This window comes from Sorex araneus, chromosome 5 (assembly GCF_027595985.1).
Source record: "Sorex araneus isolate mSorAra2 chromosome 5, mSorAra2.pri, whole genome shotgun sequence".
NCBI lineage: Eukaryota > Metazoa > Chordata > Mammalia > Eulipotyphla > Soricidae > Sorex > Sorex araneus.
Window position 1 is genome coordinate 2,560,945 of NC_073306.1, and position 18,069 is coordinate 2,579,013.

At 65.9% G+C, this 18,069-nt stretch overlaps 1 protein-coding gene across 2 annotated transcripts in view; it reads left to right on the plus strand.

Annotated features, from left to right (window-relative positions):
- The window catches only part of CAMTA1 (calmodulin binding transcription activator 1), a 497,436-nt gene that overhangs the window by 418,188 nt on the left and 61,179 nt on the right, over positions 1-18,069 (plus strand). For both annotated transcript variants that reach the window (XM_055137552.1, XM_055137555.1), the window contains exons 7-9: positions 3,872-4,025; positions 14,097-14,237; positions 15,507-17,341. In XM_055137552.1, the coding sequence (XP_054993527.1) occupies positions 3,872-4,025; positions 14,097-14,237; positions 15,507-17,341 (2,130 nt within the window). The remainder of the gene's footprint in view (positions 1-3,871; positions 4,026-14,096; positions 14,238-15,506; positions 17,342-18,069) is intronic.

The following is an 18,069-nucleotide window of genomic DNA, read 5'->3' on the forward strand; positions in this document are numbered from 1 at the left end:
GGCCCCGCGTCCAGGCTGCCCTCCCCTTAGTCCCTGCCAGCTCTGCCCGCACCCTGCGTCCTCCCGTCGCAAACCATCTCTTCCTGCTCCTGGCACCGTCTCTGCCCACCGCGTGCGGGGGCTGGCACCCCTCCCTGCGGGCTCAGGCGCCCCCCAACCCTGAGTCTCGGGAGCCGTGGGAAGGCCGCCCCTTCTCACCCTTTGTCCCCCCCCCCCCCCATCGACAGTGCGAGTCCCACTGTGTCCCCTGCTCTCCGGGCACCTCCCCGGCCGCTGCGCCCACGGCCCAGGCCAGGACTCGGGGGCTGCGGTGCCCCTGCCCGGCCCACCTCGCCGGGCTCAGCCTCTCCGTGGGGCCCTTGGCAACCGGGTGTCTTCCCGCAGCACTCCCATTCTGGGCCTTATTTTTATTTGGGGGGGGGTCACACCCGGCGATGCTCAGGGGTCACTCCTGGCTCTGCACTCAGGAATCACTCCTGGTGGTGTCTCGGGGACCCTATGGGATGCTGGGAATCGAACCCGGGTCAGCCGTGTGTAAGGCAAACGCCCTCCCCGCCGTGCTCTCGCTCCAGACCTCCATGCTGGGCCTTTGTGTGGGCCTCCCCTCCCCGCCCCCGCCGGGCCCACCTGCCACTCACGTCGCCGACACTGACCTCCCGTGGCCCGTCCCCACCCACCTGCTGCAGTTACCCGGACGAGCCTCGTGCCATCTGCTCTCCCCTCCGCCCTCTCCCCCCAGCTCGCTTGGGCGCTCTCTAAATAAGGTGACGGCTGGCCCGGAGTGCCCCGGCCGGCAGCTGTCCAGGTGCATCTGGTCTCTGCAGTGACAACTGTCAGGCTGGAGCCGGGCTGGGTCAGAAGCTTCTGGAAAGCCGGGCCGGCAGCAGGCAGCTTGTCTGGGCGGGAACCGGGTGTCATCTGTGGTTTCTGCCGCAGTGCCCGGCCCAGTCGGGAGGACCAAGCTAGCCAGCCCAGCCCCCGGCCCCCGGCCAGCAGGTGGCTCTGGACGCCCACACCGGGCGGCTGCGCCTCACGGTGACGCCAGTCGAGGGGCAGGGCCTGGCAGCCACCTCAGCACCCCCTCGAGTCTCGCCTCCCCGCCGCAGGAGCCCCTCAAGGGGGCCGAGCTGAGCTCCCCAGGGCAGCTGCCTCTGCGCCCCCGCAGGGAGGGCAGCCCGGTCGCCCCCGGCACGGCTACAAGAGGGCACTGCCCTGTACCCCAGCCCCTCGGAGCACCGGGAAGGAAGCCGGGTGGGGGAGCTGCCCCCCACGCCTGGCACCGAGCGTTGCAAGTACCGCTTGGCACTGCCCCCGCCCCGTTCCCTTCTCTTAGCTCTCTCCGGGGAATCCGGCCGGCCCCCGACTCCCCAGACACTCAGCTCCAGGCTGGCGCCCACCCCGGGCTTGACCCAACCATGGAGGGGGTCCTGACAGCCACACGGGGTGCCCACTGCCAGGCCGGGGTGCCCGTGCCCACCCAGGACCCAGCCAGCTCCCTGGACTCTCAGGCCACACGCGGCCCTGAGTCAGGGGTCCTGGCAGATCTGGGGGGACCCGGCGGGGTTCTGTCTGTGACCTTAGTGTGTGTGTGTGTGTGTGTGTGTGTGTGTGTGTGTTCATGTTTTCAATTGGCTCAAATTACAAAGGTTCCCACAGGGCCCTGGGCGGGTGGAACCTGGATCCCCTGCCGGCCCCAGCCCCCTCCCCGGCAAGGGCAGGTGGGTGCCCGCTGAGAGTCGGAGTGGTGACAGTAAGGCGCCCCCTCCCTGCCTCTGACCTCTGGGGGGGCCAGTTCATCCACGTCCTCCTCTGCTTGGGGTCTCCGCTCCCGGCCCGGGTGGGCCCCGGAAAGCCTGGGGACAGGGAACAGGCTGGAACTCGGACCCGCCTGGGGTCTCCCTGCCCCCACCTCACACCTCCCCCCAGGCAGAGGGCGCCCCGCCCCCACGCGGGTTTGTGCCTGCCAGGAGGCCTGGGCACCTGGCCCCCCCAGCCCCCCAGTTGCTCCTCTCTCCCGTGCCAGCTGGGCACGGCCGTGTCCCAGCTCTCGCCCACCGTGTGCCCGGTGCCCATGCGCTGCCGCTGACCAGCAGACCGGGAACGCGGGGAAGGCACGGGGGGTGCCAAGGGAGCACCGGAGCCTCCCGGGAGGCTGGTGGCGGCTTGCCCTGCCTGCCGTGGCCGGGGCGGGCACCGGGAGGGACGGGGGTGCTCCCGGGACCACGCGCCTCCCCGCCGCCAGCCCCGCGCCTTCATTTTTCATGAGAACTGGCACGAGATTAATGAGCGAGCCAGGAAGGAGCGGCCCCACGCCACCCTGATTCATCGACCACTTAGCGCTGACGGAGCTGAAAGTGTGCGGCCCCCTCCGCCGGGGCCCACCCCCGCCCGCCGGCCCCTCACCCGGCAGCCCGCGGCCGGGGCCTCCCCCGACCCCTTCCCCCCCGTCCCGGACACCTGAAGCCCGGCCGGGGCGAGCACTGTGCCTCGGAAGCGGGGGGCTGGGCCTCTCTTCAGAAGCAGCTTCCTGGGTGCTGGGGAAGGGGAGACCCCAGCAGGATCTGCCCCCCCCCATCTACTCCGCACTCAGGGTCTGTTACCCCCCCGTCTACCCCACCCAGGGTCTGTTACCCCCCCTCTACCCCCACCCAGGGTCTGTTACCTCCGTCTACCCCACTTGGGTCTGCCCCCTGCGGGTCCCCCCATGTCCTCCACACCCCTCACTGCCAAGGGTCAGTCTCCCCGCCGCCTCCTCCGCAGACACCCCCAGAGCCAGGGGGACACAGGTATACCGTGGAGCACTTGTACCTCTGCCAGGTTGTGGCTACACAAACCCCCATGCGCCGTCACTGCCGGAGTTCCTGTGCTCAAGGAAATAAATCAAGGACATGCACGTAGGTGCACAGACATGCACTGTCTGCCCTGGCGGGGGGAAGGAGATATCTAGGAAAGCTTCCTGGAGGAGGATGCAGGCTCCTGGACCAGGGAGTGCTCCCTTGCCAAAGAACTGAGCCGCAGGGGCCACTGCAGAGATCGACTCTCAGCCTGGGGTCGATTGTGTTTGCTTGTTTGTTTATTGTGCTCTGGGTTAGGATTGTGCGGGAGTCCTCGGTTACCGACGTACAAAGTGACCGCGTCCTGCCGCCCCCAGAGTGCCTGCGCGACCTCCAGCCTCCGTCCCGTGTCACCCTTCCCACCGCCCCTGGCTGGTGACAGCGAGGGTCGGCCATGGCCCGGGCCGTCTGCTCTCTGTTCCGGGAGTACGAGACCATCGGGCCTCCGCCCTCTGACTGCCCAGCCCCCGCCCCGCCCCGCCCGCCGCCCTGCGCCTCTAGCCGGGTCCACGTCCGTTGCTGGACCTTCGGGCGGGTCCTGCCCTGGCTTGTGCTTGATTTCTCCCGGCCCCATCGGCCTTAGGGTTTCGGTGGCCCCCAGGCTGTGCCGACTGCAGGGACGCTGCTGCCCCCCGGCCCCCAGCTGCTGGGGACACTGGGGCTGGGGCTGGGGGCAGCGGCCCGCCCGAGTCAGCAGAGCCGCTCGGGGTCGCCCCGGTGCCCCTTGGCCCCACAGAGCCGGCTTCATCCTTAAGCTCCAAAGAGGCGTCGGGTTCTGGGGGAGCCTGGGCTGCGTGCAAGGCAGGGGGGGGGATGCTGCCCCTGGGCAGTGGGCGGTCCGCATCCCAGGGGAGCAAGCAGGGGGCTGGGGACACCTTTGGGTGCATCCCCGAGCCAGGACGAGGAGCCCCAGGTGCAGAGCGGGGAGAGGGCCCCTGCCCCGGGTCAGCCGTGGGGAGGCCAGTGAGTGCCCCCGAGGCAGGTGCTCTTGGGGGACCCCCGCGCGGTAACTCGGCCGCCCCCTGCTGTGCCCGCAGAACCCCGACATCGTGCTGGTGCACTACCTGAACGTCCCGGCCATCGAGGACTGCGGCAAGCCGTGCGGACCCATCCTCTGCTCCATCAACACCGACAAGAAGGAGTGGGCGAAATGGACCAAGGAGGAGCTCATCGGGCAGCTGAAGCCCATGTGTGAGTGGCCGGCGGGCAGCGGGGCCGCCCCGCCGAGACCCGGACAGCCGGACGGTGGGGGCGGGGGCGGAGGCGGGGGCGGGGGCGGGCAGGCCTGGCCCCCCGGGCGGTGCCTGAGCCAGACGCTGTAGTTGCCATCTGTGCTTCCAGAACCATCCGTCAGGAGGCAGAGGGCCAGGGCAGCCCAGCAGTGACCGAGAGCCGCTCCTTGGGGTGTCCCCTCGACCATCCAGTCACGGCTGGAAGTGGGGCTCTGGGCGGGAGGTGCCCCCGGGAGCCCGGCCTGAACTGACCCCCAGCTCACACCTGGCCATGGGGGACAGGAGACGGTGTGGGGGAGCAGCTGGCCTTGCTACTGCCCAGCTAGAGCCAGGCAGGGGCAGGGCCTGTGGGACCCTCACCCCTCTGGTGTGCAGGAGGACTGAGTGTCCACGCCGGCTGGCCGCGCTGCCTCCCCACAGCACCCCGCCCTGCCCCCTGGCCGGCACCCAGGATGTCTCTGTCCCCCTCCCCAGGGTCCCGGAGGGACTGAGCCCCGGGTGCAGGGGAGAAACCAGGCCAGGGGGCTGTGAGGCTTAGGGGTCCTGGCAGCTGCAGCGAGACAGCCATGTACACGCCCGGCACCCCACAGACCCACCCCTGGCTCACAGATCTGCTGGTCTCTGGCCAGAACCCGGAGCCAGCGGGGGGGGGGGGGGTCCACGCGCGGGACCCCCCTCTGTGTGCTGGGGCGGGAGCAGGGGTGCGCCCCAGACACAGCCGCCACCGGGACTGGAGCTGACACGTTCCCACGTGAGCCTGCCGAGGCTTCACGCTGTTTCCGGATGTTTCCGGGTTCCTCTGCCCTACCGGGGGTTCATCAAAATGGGGGGACCTGCCCGCAGCCTCGGCCTCACCTGGCGCAGGAGGGGGTGCGCGTGCCCCCGGCTCCCACCGAGGCCGACTTCAGAGCCAGGGCACAGCCGCGCCCCCCGTGCCCTCCAGGTCCCTTGAACCCGCGTGCTCCTCGCGCTTCCGGCGAGGACAGAGACGGGGAAGGCGCCCAGCGCTCTGGCAGGGACCCCAGGAGGTGGCCAGAGATGCCTCCCGGCCTGCTGGTCCCTCTGCAGCCACCGCGGGCCAGTGACAGGAGAGACCAAGGGGTCCTCCCTTCCACACAGCGGCTCAGGGCCCAGGGTCAGAGGTCAGCACGCAGGCTACAGCGGCCACCTGCCCTGCCGCTCCCGAGCATGGCCCTCTCTCGGTGGCCCCCGGGGGCTGCCCTGGCTCCTGCCCTTGCAGCTGCATCCCAGCCAGCAGGAGCAGGAGGGGAGAGAGTGGAGGCCCTTCTCCCCTCTGAGGACTGCACACAGCACCCTACTTGGGTGTCGGGCCCGGGGCCACTGCAGGGGAGTCTGGGAAGTGCCGTCCGGCGGGAAGCACCACCAGGCGAGCACACAGTGGGGACAGAGTTGTGCAGTGCGTCCCGAGGGCCGAGGGGTGGGGGAGGGAGCACACAGTGGGGACAGAGTGTGCAGTGCGTCCCGCGGGCCGAGGGGCGGGGCAGGAGGCGCAGGGCCCTCGCCCTCAGGCCCCAGACCAGGTGGCACAGAAATCGTGAGCGTGGGGCAGCGTGCCCCGGCCTGCACATTCCGGCACTTTCCGGGCTGTTCCAGCGCAGCCGGTCAGCACGCAGCTGGGTGACAACAGAGCTCCCCAGAGAAGACAGGGCCCGGGCATGTACACACGTGTACACACACGACACACACACGCATGCACACATGCCGTGGAGAGGGACCCACCGACCAGCCCTGCCTCGGGGCTCCCTGCCCGGTCAGCTCAGGGCCTCCTGCCCCTCCCTACCCCGGCCTGCGTGAGGCGGCGGGGCCCCTCCGAGCCCCCCCGGGGCTGGCTGCCCTGTCTCGGCCCCGGCCCCTCTCTGGGCCCCAGAGTGCAAAGCTGGCCTAGGAGCCACGTGACCCCGAGATGCACCCGCGGGTGAGGGGCCGAGCGAGCGAGCTCTGGGTGGGGCAGTGCCGACCTGGGGGGCCCGGGAGCCCCTGGGTCGCCTGACCTCCCTGGGCCACCCTCTCGTCCTCCGGGGAGGAGTGGCCCTGCCCGGCCCACGCCAGGCGCCCCCCGAGCCCCCGCAGGAGCCGCGGGAGCCGGTGTGGCCCCGCAGGGCGGCCGGGCTGCTGCGTGGAGCGGGTGGACGCCCGGTGGGGGCGGGCGTGGGGCCCTGCGGGCCGGGAGGCGCCCACTGTGTGCGGCCGAGGCCCGCAGAGCCCAGCCCCCTCCTCGCCCCGTGCGCCCCCCGGGGTCCGCGCCCGGGGCCCTGCTGTCCCCCGCGGGCCGCCCATGGCGTCGGCTCTGGGCCTGTTGTTTTCTGCTAATTTCCCAGACAAAGACGGCGCGCGGAGAGAGGGAGGCGTTTATTTGTGTTTGGTTGTTGCTGAGATTGTGATCCTGGTGATCAGAGACGGCGAGAAATAATCAACACGGGCGGCGCGCGCCCAGCCCGGTTCCTGGTGCCCTCGCGCCACCTGGTGGCCAGTGGCGGCAGCGCGGCCTGGGCCGCGGGGCCGCGGTGCTGGGGATCACGTGGGCCTGTCTGGGGCTCCGAGCTGGTTTCAGGGGGCTGCTGGGGTCCGCGGGAGGGGCGGGTGGCTCACTCCGCCCTGCCAGGTGTCACCTGATGTCGCCCAGACAGGGCCAGCAGCTGTGCTGTCACAAGGGGGCCTCTGGCAGAGCAAGTCTCAGAGCTGTTTCCCCGGGGCATGCACAGGCGTGCACATGCACACACATGTACACACATGCACATACATGTACACACACATACACACATGCACATTCTCACACATACACACACGTACACACATGCACATGCACATTCTCACACATACACACATTCACACACGTACACACATGTACATGCACACGCACATTCACATACACACACATGCACATACACACGCAGCTGTGGGGAGGGGAAAAAGCATTGGGGAGGGGAAGTGTCAGTAGAAACTGTTGGAAACTGCCTTTTGCTCTGAAGTGTTTGCAGGGAGGGAACTGGGTCCTCCCCACCCTGACCGACCCCCCCAGCCCCCCAGGGCCAGAGTCTGGGCAGGCGGCTCCACGGCAGCTTGTTCCAGGCGACTCCCGGAGCTGGCACTCTGATCCTGCTTTTGTTGTTGTTCTGGGGCCTGCCATGGTCAGAACACACTAACACACATACCTAATCACAGATACATGCATACACATACCTGGTTACATGTTTATGCACCCATATATACACACATACCTAATCACACATATGCACATGCACATTCATTCCTAATTATATACATGCACACAGACCTAATCTCATGTACACGCACTCATGCATGCACACATACTCACACCTATTCCCATACATGTTTATATGCACCTAGTGTGTATGCATTCAGACATACCTGGACACATGGTACATATAACACTCATGCCTGATTACATACATGCACACATGCATGCCCATATCTAGTCACATATACACTCAAACATACCTGGTCACATGTACACTCACACATGTATACACAACACTCATGCCTGATCACATTCATGCACACATACCTACATATACTTAATTGCATATGTGCACATGCATGCTTATACCTAATTACATACCACACATGCATTTACATACATACCTAATGACATATGTCTGCTTATGCAACCTAATTACATATGCACTCTATGTATTCACATATTTATACACACTCATAATATACAGTCACATAGTACACATGCATACATATATATTCATACATATACTAGACATACATACACACAACTCACCTATACATATACATGCATACTCTCACATGCATACATGTAAAGATATATAAGCATATGCACATTTACACTCATGTGCTCACGTATACCTATACACTCTCATGTGCACCTCTATGCCCCCACCTGCATTTACACACTCAGACACACTCATACACACACGTCCATATGCACTGACACACAGTACTCACACATGCATGTGCTCTTATACACACACTCTCACTCACATACATGCTCCCACATCCCTGTCATGCACACACACGCACTCACATACATGCACACACTGACACACACGCACACACTCACATACACGCTCCCATATCCCTGGTGTGCACATGTGCACACTTGCATACATGTGCATACTGACACACGTGCACGCTCACACATTCCCATATTTCTGTCATGCACATGTGCAAACTCCCATGCATATGCACACTGACACACATGTGCACACTTGCATACATGCTCCCACATCCCTGTCACGTACATATGTACACTTGCATACATGTGCACACTGACATACACATGCGCACACACGCACACTGACACACATGCGTGCTTCACATCCTAGTTACACACACACTCACATGCACGTGTGAGTACTGTGTCATTGTGTGTGGTGTGTGTGTCTGAGTGTGTAAGTGTGAATGCGGGTGGTGGGGCTGAGCAGTCCCCGTGTGGGCTGAGTGGACAGCTGCCCGGCCTGTGCCCAGCTCCTGCCTTTTCCCAGGGTGCCCTCCCCGGGAGAAGATGGAAAGGGAGAGTCAGCACGCCCATGTTCCAGAACATTCCAAGCCAGGCGGCGGAGGCCACGTGGGTGGTGGGGGAAACGGGGGTCAGGCGAGGACAAGCATCGGTTGATCCCCGGATCCAGAGCGGGTCCACGTTCCCGTCGACCAGGCACCCGTGGAAATTAAACCCAGGCTGCTGCTTCCTGCAACTTGGTTGCCATGGAGACGGCTGCCGTGTGCCCTCTGGAATCCAGGGGCTCTCAGCTGCCAGCAGCGTGTGGCCACTCCCCGGTTGGGCCCCCCCACCGTCTCCAGAGCGTCCTGACGGGCACCCCAAGTTGGACGGCTGCCCCTCGCGAGCACGGGAGGGGCCGCGACCCCAGTGGCAGCTCTGTGTCCCCACCATGCCCGTCACCTGCTCGTCCCCACACCCCTGCAGATGGCAACACAGTCCAGGGGTGTGCCTTGCCCTCCTAGAAACTTGGGCCCGGGGCATCCCCTCAGGGAGAGAGGATTCTCCTTTGGGGGCTCCAACCCCGGGGCCCCCTGCTGGCCGCCCTGAGGGTCTGTCCCAGAGGCGGTCCTTGCAGGGAGGGAAGGAGCGAAGGCCACCAGCAGTGCGTGTGTGAGCCGGGGGAGGGGGGCGCCCGCCTGCCGCCCACAGGCCCTGCAGGTCCCCGTCTGCCCTTTGTCCTGCCTGCTGCCCACTGTGCCCAGGGCCACCCTTTGCTCTGCAAAGCCCCCGCCCCCGAGCTGGGGACGGGCCCAGCAGGCGAGCAAGGGGCCTGGACTCCGTCCTTGGCGCCTGGAGGTGCAGAGGAGGCGGCCGAGCTTAGGGTGACTGTCACTCTGTCCCCCAGAGCTCTGCGTGCTCCTCTGGGACTCAGAGTCCTGGGACTCAGAGTCCCCACCCGTCCCACAGCCAGGTGTCACCCCCCATCTTCTATAGAAAGTTCCAGATGCCAGGGAGAGAGCACAGGGACCCGGAGATAGTGCAGCGGGGAGGGCACTGTCCTTCCTCGCGGCTCCCCCGGGTTTGATCCCCGACATCCCATCTGGGTCCCCGAGCACCGCCAGGAGCGCCCTGAGCACAGTCAGGAGTCACTCCTGAGCACTGCTGGGTGAGTCCAGAAACCCACGCACCCTGCCAGCTCGCTCTGCACCCACTTCCCCGGGCGGCCCCGGCTCTCCGGGGAGGGCCTGGGGACACGCCGGCCAGCTGCCGGCTGCCCCGCTGCTCTCTCCCAGCCCCCGGAAAGCCGAGCCCTCTCACTCCTCCCCTGCCTCCCTCCCCGCCCTCCTTCCAGGGCCAGGGCCCCCTGGCCAGTGAGGTCAGCAGCCCCCGCCCTGTCCGCTGCCCCCCGGGCTCCTAGCCACCGCAGCCGCAGTCCCAGCCCTGGGAGTGGTTTGACCTTGACCTCGAGGCCTGCAGGGCTCGGCCGAGTCCCCAGGCTGTGCGTCCCTCCTGCGCCCTTCTGCTTCGGGGAACCCGGCGAACGCGTGGGTCTGGGCCGCGTCGTGTGGTGGCTCTGGTCCCGGTGGAAGTGGGTCCGTGGAGGCCTGCTCCGGCCAGGGGAGGGGCACCATGGGCGGCAGGCAGGGCCATGCTGGAGAGGGGGTGGCCGAGACCCCCCTGCACGCATGTCCCCCCCCTGTCGGGAGCACCCAGGGCTGCCAGCCCCTCGGCATCTGCAGACGCCTCGCCTGGCCTGGGGCCCAGAGCTAGTGTGGCCAGGAAGGCTTCCAGAAGGAGGAGGCAGTGCACCGGGTTGGGAGGAAAGGTGAGATTTAAAAGGGGGAGGGTCCTGACTCCTATGTACCCCCCCACAAACACACAAAGACACGTACACAGACACACATGAACACACACAGACACATACACACATGTGCACACAGACACACAAACACATACAGACACACACATGTACACACATACACAGACACACACAAACATGGACACACACAGACACATACACACACGTGCACACAGACACACAAACACATACAGACACACACGTACACACATACACAGACACACACAAACGTGGACACACACAGACACAGAGACAGATACACATGTACACACAAACACATAGACACATACACAAACAGGGACACACACAGACACAAACACACAGAGACAGACAGACACACATGCAAACACACGTGGGGAGCACAGGGAAGGCAGATGAGGGTCTCCCGGGGCCTGGAGCGGGGGGCCATCAAGTGAGAGTTGACAGGTACCGTAGTGGGTGCTCGCCCCACCGTGCTCAGTGCTTGCCGGGTGCTCACAGGGCTGACGGGGGCCTCGCTCCAGGGGTCCCCCAGAAGGACACGAGTCCTGTCAGATCCGGGCCCCGAGGGCTCCCTCCACCCTCACCGCCTCCCCGAACCCCGTCTCTGAAAACGCACGAGCCTTGGCCCCCCACGACCCCGGGAGGGGCAGGGCCGCCCCCGAGGTCTCCACACACCCTCCGGCCTCCCCTCTCTGCTGAGGGCCGCATGCAGTGTGTGTGTGTGTGTGTGTGTGTGTGTGTGTGTGTGTGTGCATGTGTGTGTGTGCATGTGTATGTGTGTGTGTGTGTGTGTGTGTGTGCGTGCATGCGTGCATGCCCTGGAGCGAGGGGGTCACACTCTCCCGCAGACAGTGCCCCTCGGGGAGTCCGTGCCCCCATCCCCGAGCCCGGCCTCAGGCCTTGGTTTCGGGCCATTCCTCACTGTCACTCGAGGGCCACTGCCCTGCACGGGGTCATTGGCGTCGACTCTTCCCTGGGCCCATCCACGCAGGGACCACCGTCGCCGCAGCCTGGGCTCGGAGGCCAGTGCTCCTGCAGATGCCGGCCACAGCCCGCCCCACCCCGGCCCCCTCCGGGCACCCAGGGAGCCCCAAGAGCCCAGGAGGCCTTCCTGGCCGAGGTGGCTGTGGCCTGACCTGCCCCGAGCCCCCGCCGAGGTCCAGGGAGCAGAGTGGGCCCGGCGCTGCCCCTCGTCTCCCCTGGCTCCCGGCCCGGCCTCCCCGCGTGTCCAGGGCGGGTTCTTATTCCCCGGCCGGGTGCGGGTTTTATTATCGGTTTTTATTACCCGCCTTCGCCCGGCGCCTCCCCCGGCCTCTCCTTCCCGCTGATTCACGGCGAGCGCGGGAGCGGAGCGTGGCGCTCGCGTCCTGGCGGTGTTTGATATTCAGCGCTGACAGCCGCTGCCCGGGGCGGGGGGGTGCTGGCTCGGCCCCCGGGCGCCAGACGGCGGGGCTGGCACCAGGCGTGCGGGATTCTCGGCCCCGCCCGCCCCTCACCGGCTTTTGTTCCATGACCTTCATGACGATGTCAGGGCCCCAGGTGGCGCGTGGACAGGGCGGGCTCGGAAAGGCCCTGCTCGCTCCCCCCCCGCAGTGGCCGGTGTCTCCCCATTGCCAGTCGGGGACCCCGGAGCACCGGCTCTGGGTCTGCAGCGAGGCCCCGCGTGGACGCCCTGACGTCTGCAGGATGGAGACTCTCAGGCAGTGCTCGCCTCTGAGCACTGCATGGCCGAGGCTGAGGCGGGCATCAGGGTAACCTTAGCTCTCCTGGGACTTGCTGGTTGCTTGGTGGTGCTCAGGGCTGACTCCTGGCTCTGTGCTCAGGGCTGACTCCTGGCAGGTACGGGGGGGCCCTGTGGGGTGCTGGGGGTCCCACCCAGCTGTGTGCAGGCAGGCGTTTCCCCCCCCCCCCGGACTGACCGTCCAGCTCTTTCCCTCAGCATCGCTGCGGGGCGCCCCCGCCTGAGAGAGGCGAGTCACCAGGACTCACCCCAGAAGTCTCCTTGCCCTGGCCACAGACAGGCCCCGTCATCACCGCGGTGCCAGCGCCACTGTTGGCGGGTGTCAGTTCTGTCCCTGGGGGTGTCCAACCATGTGACCTAGCAAGCAGGGACTTTAATACAAGAACAGCGTGAAAATACTTCGGATATACAGTGTCACCACACGCGGTAGGGACACAGGTACAGACTGGACACAGCGCAGTGTGACTACAGTGACCCCCACACAGTGTCATTCGCAGTGTAGCTACAGCCACCCACACACAGCCGCACATCAGTGTAGCTACAGCCACACACAGACGCACATCAGTGTAGCTACAGCCACACACACACAGCCGCACATCGGTGTAGCTACAGCCACACACACACAGCCGCACATCAGTGTAGCTACAGCCACACACACACAGCCGCACATTGGTGTAGCTACAGCCGCCCACACACAGCTGCATATCAGTGTAGCTATAGTCACACACACAGCCACACATTGGTGTAGCTACAGCCACCTACACACAGCCACACATAGGTGTAGCTACAGCCACCCGCACACAGCCGCACATCAGTGTAGCTACAGCCACACACAGCCGCCCATCGGTGTAGCTACAGCCACCCACACACAGCCACACATCGGTGTAGCTACAGCCACCCACAGACGCACATCAGTGTAGCTACAGCCACACACACACAGCCGCACATCGGTGTAGCTACAACCACACACAGACGCACTTCGGTGTAGCTACAACCACACACAGCCGAACATCGGTGTAGCTACAGCCACACACAGTGTCAGCATCCATGTAGCTACAACAATCCACAGAGTCACAGTTGCACATCAGTGTCGCTACAACAACCCCCACACAGTCACACACCAGTGTGCTGCAGCCCCCACACAGTGCGGCGTGAGTGTGCCTTCTGCTCCAGCACGTACAGCATGTCATAGAGCGTGTGCCCGGATAGCCGTGTCATACGAACGTAGCATGTCCTCCTGTGTGACCCTGTGGTAGATGGTACGTCATGTGTGCACATGTATGGCACATGCGTGTATACGGTATACACGCAACATGACAGTCCAGCAGAGATACAGCCTTGCATGATTGTAGTGTGTAGCGTGCACACAGTGTGACCGTATGAAACACAGCCTGTGCATGTGTAAGTGAGTCACAGCACTGCTCACTAGGGTCGGGACTCTCCCGTCACACACAGGCTACGTGCGCGTGACTCTAGAGCGTGACATGGTGACACGCGGCCTGAACCCCAGGCTCCAACAAGTTCAGGGGGACCCAGGGCTCATCGTGAGGATCCTGGGGATAAGCGTGAGACACCAGACACGCACATGCCCCCGTGAGGTGGTGCAAGGGAACACGCACACGTGTGAGGGAGCGTGTCTGCACAGAGGTGACACGTGCAGTGTGGGGGGAAGAGCCTGGGGCACGCACGAAGACAACACATGCACACGGATGTGCGCACAAAGGCCGGTGTGTGCCGTGACTCATGTATGTACACACAGAGGCTGGTGTGTGCCGTGTGGCAGGTACAGGGGGTCCATGCACCCTGCCTTTCTCTGCAGTCTGTGTGGGCATGGTGCGTCCCGGGGGCCCGCACCTCTGAGGCCCCTCTGCTCCCCAGGGCCCCTGACACCCCTTCCCCGAAGTCCCGGGGCCCCTGACGCCCCCTCCTGTCCCCGGGCCCCCGACGCCCCTCCCCGCAGCCCCGGCCCCCGGCCCTGACGCCCCTCTCCCCGCAGTCCACGGCATCAAGTGGACCTGCACGAACGGCGGCAGCAGCTCGGGCTTCTCGGTGGAGCAGCTGGTGCAGCAGATCCTGGACAGCCACCAGAGCAAGCCGCAGCCCCGCACGCACAACTGCCTCTGCACCGGCAGCCTGGGTGAGCGCGGCCGGCTGGGGCCGGGGGCCGGGGGCCGGGGGGCTGCGGGCTGGGCCTGGCTCTCACGCAGCTCGCGGTCCGAGGTGACGGGCCGGGGAGAGGAGGAAGGCATTTCCAGGGAGACCCCCTCGGGGAGTCAGAGCCCCGTGCAGTGTCCCCGGGAGGGGCCTGGCTCCTGGGGAGCCCACCCATGGAGGGGGCTCACCCGAAGCAGGGGCGCCCCGGTCCCCTGGAGACTGGCCGTGTCCCGTGTCCCCCGCTGAGCGCTTCCTCTGCCGGCTCTCGGTGCCGGACACGCAGCCGGGGAGCAGGGAAGGGCGTGGGGGCGGGGCCGGGCCCAGGGGGAGTGAGGGGGCAGGGACCCCGAGTGGGGGCGAGGAGAGGGGGGACCCTGGGGGTGAGGGGGGCCCCGGCAGCGGTGCCAAGAGAACAGCCGCAGCTGTTGGCAGGACGCGGCCCTCGGCCCTCCGGCGCTGCCCAGCCCAGGTCCCGGCCCTGCCCGGGCTCTGCCCGGCCCAGCGCCCGAGAGGGCGGGTGTCGGGGCCTCTGACACTGAGGCCAGAGCTGTTCCGGGCCCCAGCCCTGGGCTGCACCCCCAGGGGCCTTTCCGAGACGGGGTCCATCTCTGAGAGGGGGTGCAGGGGGTCTCTCTCTGTCCGCTCCTGGGGAGGCTTGAAAGGGTCAGTGAGTGTCTCGGGTTCAGGGTGGGGGGGACGGGCCAGCGAGGGGCCCCTGCTGGGGACACCCCCCCACCACCCCATCCTGACTGCGCACGTGTGTGCCTGTTTGTGCGGATGTGTATGCATTTGTTTTTGTGTGTGTGCATACATGTGTGAACCTGTTTGTGTGTGCATGTGTATGTATGTGTCCATGTATGTGTGTATCTATATGTATATATAAACATGTGTGTACCTACACCTATGTGTATGTATGCACGTGTATATGTGTGCATGTGTGTCCACATGATGTGTGTGCATATATATGCGTGCCTGATATATGTGTGTCCATGTGTGCACGTGTGCATGCATGTGTGTGCGTGTGTATGTGTGTGCACCTGATCTGTGTGTACATGTGCATGTGTGTGCATGTGCATGCATGTGCGTGCCTGATGCACATGTGTCCATTGTACATGCGTGTATGCACGTGTGCATATGTGTGCGTGCCTGATGCATGTCCGTGTGTGCACATGTATACACATGTGTATGTGTGTGTGTGTGCGTGCCCGATGCGTGTGTGTGTGTGTGCGCGCGCCCGTGTGGTTCTCCGCAGGAGCAGGCAGCAGTGTGCACCACAAATGCAACAGTGCCAAACACCGGATCATCTCGCCGAAGGTGGAGCCGCGGGCGGGGGGCTACGGGGGCCACGCAGAGGTGCAGCACAATGACGTGTCGGAAGGCCGGCACGAGCCGGGCCACGGCAAGGGCCGCGAGAAGAGGAACGGCAAAGTGGCCAAGCCCGCGCTGCTGCACCAGAACAGCACCGAGGTGTCGTCCACCAACCAGGTGGAGGTGCCTGACACCACGCAGAGCTCCCCGGTGTCCATCAGCAGCGGCCTCAACAGCGACCCGGACATGGTGGACAGCCCCGTGGTCACCGGCGTGTCCAGCATGGCCGTGGCCTCCGTGATGGGCAGCCTGTCGCAGAGCGCCACCGTGTTCATGTCGGAGGTGACCAGCGAGGCCGTGTACACCATGTCCCCCACCGCCGGCCCCAACCACCACCTCCTGTCGGCCGAGGCCTCGCAGGGCCTCGTCCTGGCCGTGAGCTCCGACGGCCACAAGTTCGCCTTCCCCACCTCGGGCAGCTCGGAGAGCCTGTCCATGCTGTCCACCAACGTGTCCGAGGAGCTGGTCCTCTCCACCACCCTGGACGGGGGCCGGAAGATCCCGGAGACCACCATGAACTTCGACCCCGACTGTTTCCTCAACAACCCCAAGCAGGGCCAGACGTACGGGGGCGGGGGCCTGAAGGCCGAGCTGGGGGCCCCGAGCGTCCGGCACTCGCCGCCCGTGGACAGGGGCTTCGGCTTCTCCGCCGTCCTCGCCAAGGAGATCAAGACGGAGGACACGTCGTTCGAGCAGCAGCTGGCCCGGGACAGCTACCCCCCCTCGACGGCCGCGGCGGCGTCCAGCTCCCTCACGCTGACGGCCGGCTCGGGCCTGCTGCCGTCGGGGGGCGGCCTGAGCCCCAGCACCACGCTGGAGCAGATGGACTTCAGCGCCATCGACTCCAACAAGGACTACGCGTCCGGCTTCAGCCAGCCGGGCCACAGCCCGCACGTGCACCAGACGCCCTCCCCCAGCTTCTTCCTGCAGGACGCCAGCAAGCCCCTCCCCCTTGAGCAGGGCGCCCACGGCGGGCTGGCTGACTCGGGGGGCACCTTCGTGATGCCCACGGTGAAGACGGAGGCCTCGTCGCAGACCAGCTCCTGCAGCGGGCACGGGGAGTCGCGGCTGGAGTCGGGCTCCTCCCTCCACCTCATGCAGTTCCAGGCCAACTTCCAGGCCCTGCCGGCGGCGGAAGGGGAGGTCACCATGGAGACCTCGCAGGCGGCCGAGGGGGGCGAGGGGCTGCTCAAGTCGGGGGGGCTGCAGGCCTGCGGCTCGGAGCACTACCTGCAGCCCGAGACGCCGGGCGTGATCCGCAGCGCGGGGGGCGTGCCCGTGCTCCCCGGGGGCGTGGTGCAGGGGCTGTACCCCGTGGCCCAGCCGGGCCTGGGCCACGCGTCCAACATGGAGCTCAGCCTGGACCACTTCGACATCTCCTTCAGCAACCAGTTCTCCGACCTGATCAACGACTTCATCTCCGTGGAGGGCGGCGGCGGCTCCCTGTACGGGCACCAGCTGGTGGCCGGGGACGGCGCGGCGCTGTCGCAGGCGGAGGACGGCGCGCGCGCGCCCTTCGCGCAGGCCGAGATGTGCATCCCCTGCTGCAGCCCCCCGCAGGGGCCGCTGGCCGGGGCGGACGCCGGCGCGGGCACCATGGCCTACATGCACGTGGCCGAGGTGGTGTCGGCCGCGTCCGCGCAGGGCGCCCTGAGCATGCTGCAGGCCGGACGCGTGTTCATGGTCACCGACTACTCCCCCGAGTGGTCGTACCCCGAGGTAAGCCGCCGCGCGCCCGGCCCCGCCGCCACTGCCCAGCCGGGCCCGGGCCCGGAGTGACCAGCGCCCCCCTGAGCGCGCCCCCTGCTGGCGGCCCGGGGGACAGCACCTTCCTGTCCTCGCGCGTGGGCGCGGTCCCCTCCCCCTGCTGTGTTCCCCTAGCGGGTGGGGACCGGCTCTGTGCGACGCCCCAGCTTGGACTCGGTGACGGTGGGCAGGGAAGGAGCCCAGAGCAGCTGACACTGGCCCCTGAGCTCCCGTACGCACACACGCGCGCGCACACACACACACACACACACACACACACACACACACACACACACACACACACACACACACCCCTAGGTCCGACCTCCCCTGTCTGTGCAGGTCAGAGGGAGGAGGCATGGTCTGAGGGTGGGTCCCCCTCCTCCAGGGTGTCCCAGTGGACCCTATGGAACCAAGGCCCCTCCCCCATGGAGCTGCCTTCGTTTTCCTGGGCTGGGTGCCTACCTGAGCGCCCCTGCCCCCGAGCCCAGGCCTGGCGGTGGTGGCCGGGCTCTCCAAGGGGTGGACAGGAGGGTCAGGAGGTGGACGATGCCCTGTGCGCCCCCTCCTGGTGGCCTGGGGAACAGCCCATTCCCGGGCACCTGCACTTCCTCAGGGGGCAGCCCCAGCCCCGCCTCCCATTTACCCCCCTTGTTCCCTTAGCCAGGGTTGGGGACGCTGCCAGGGACGCGCGGGGGTGC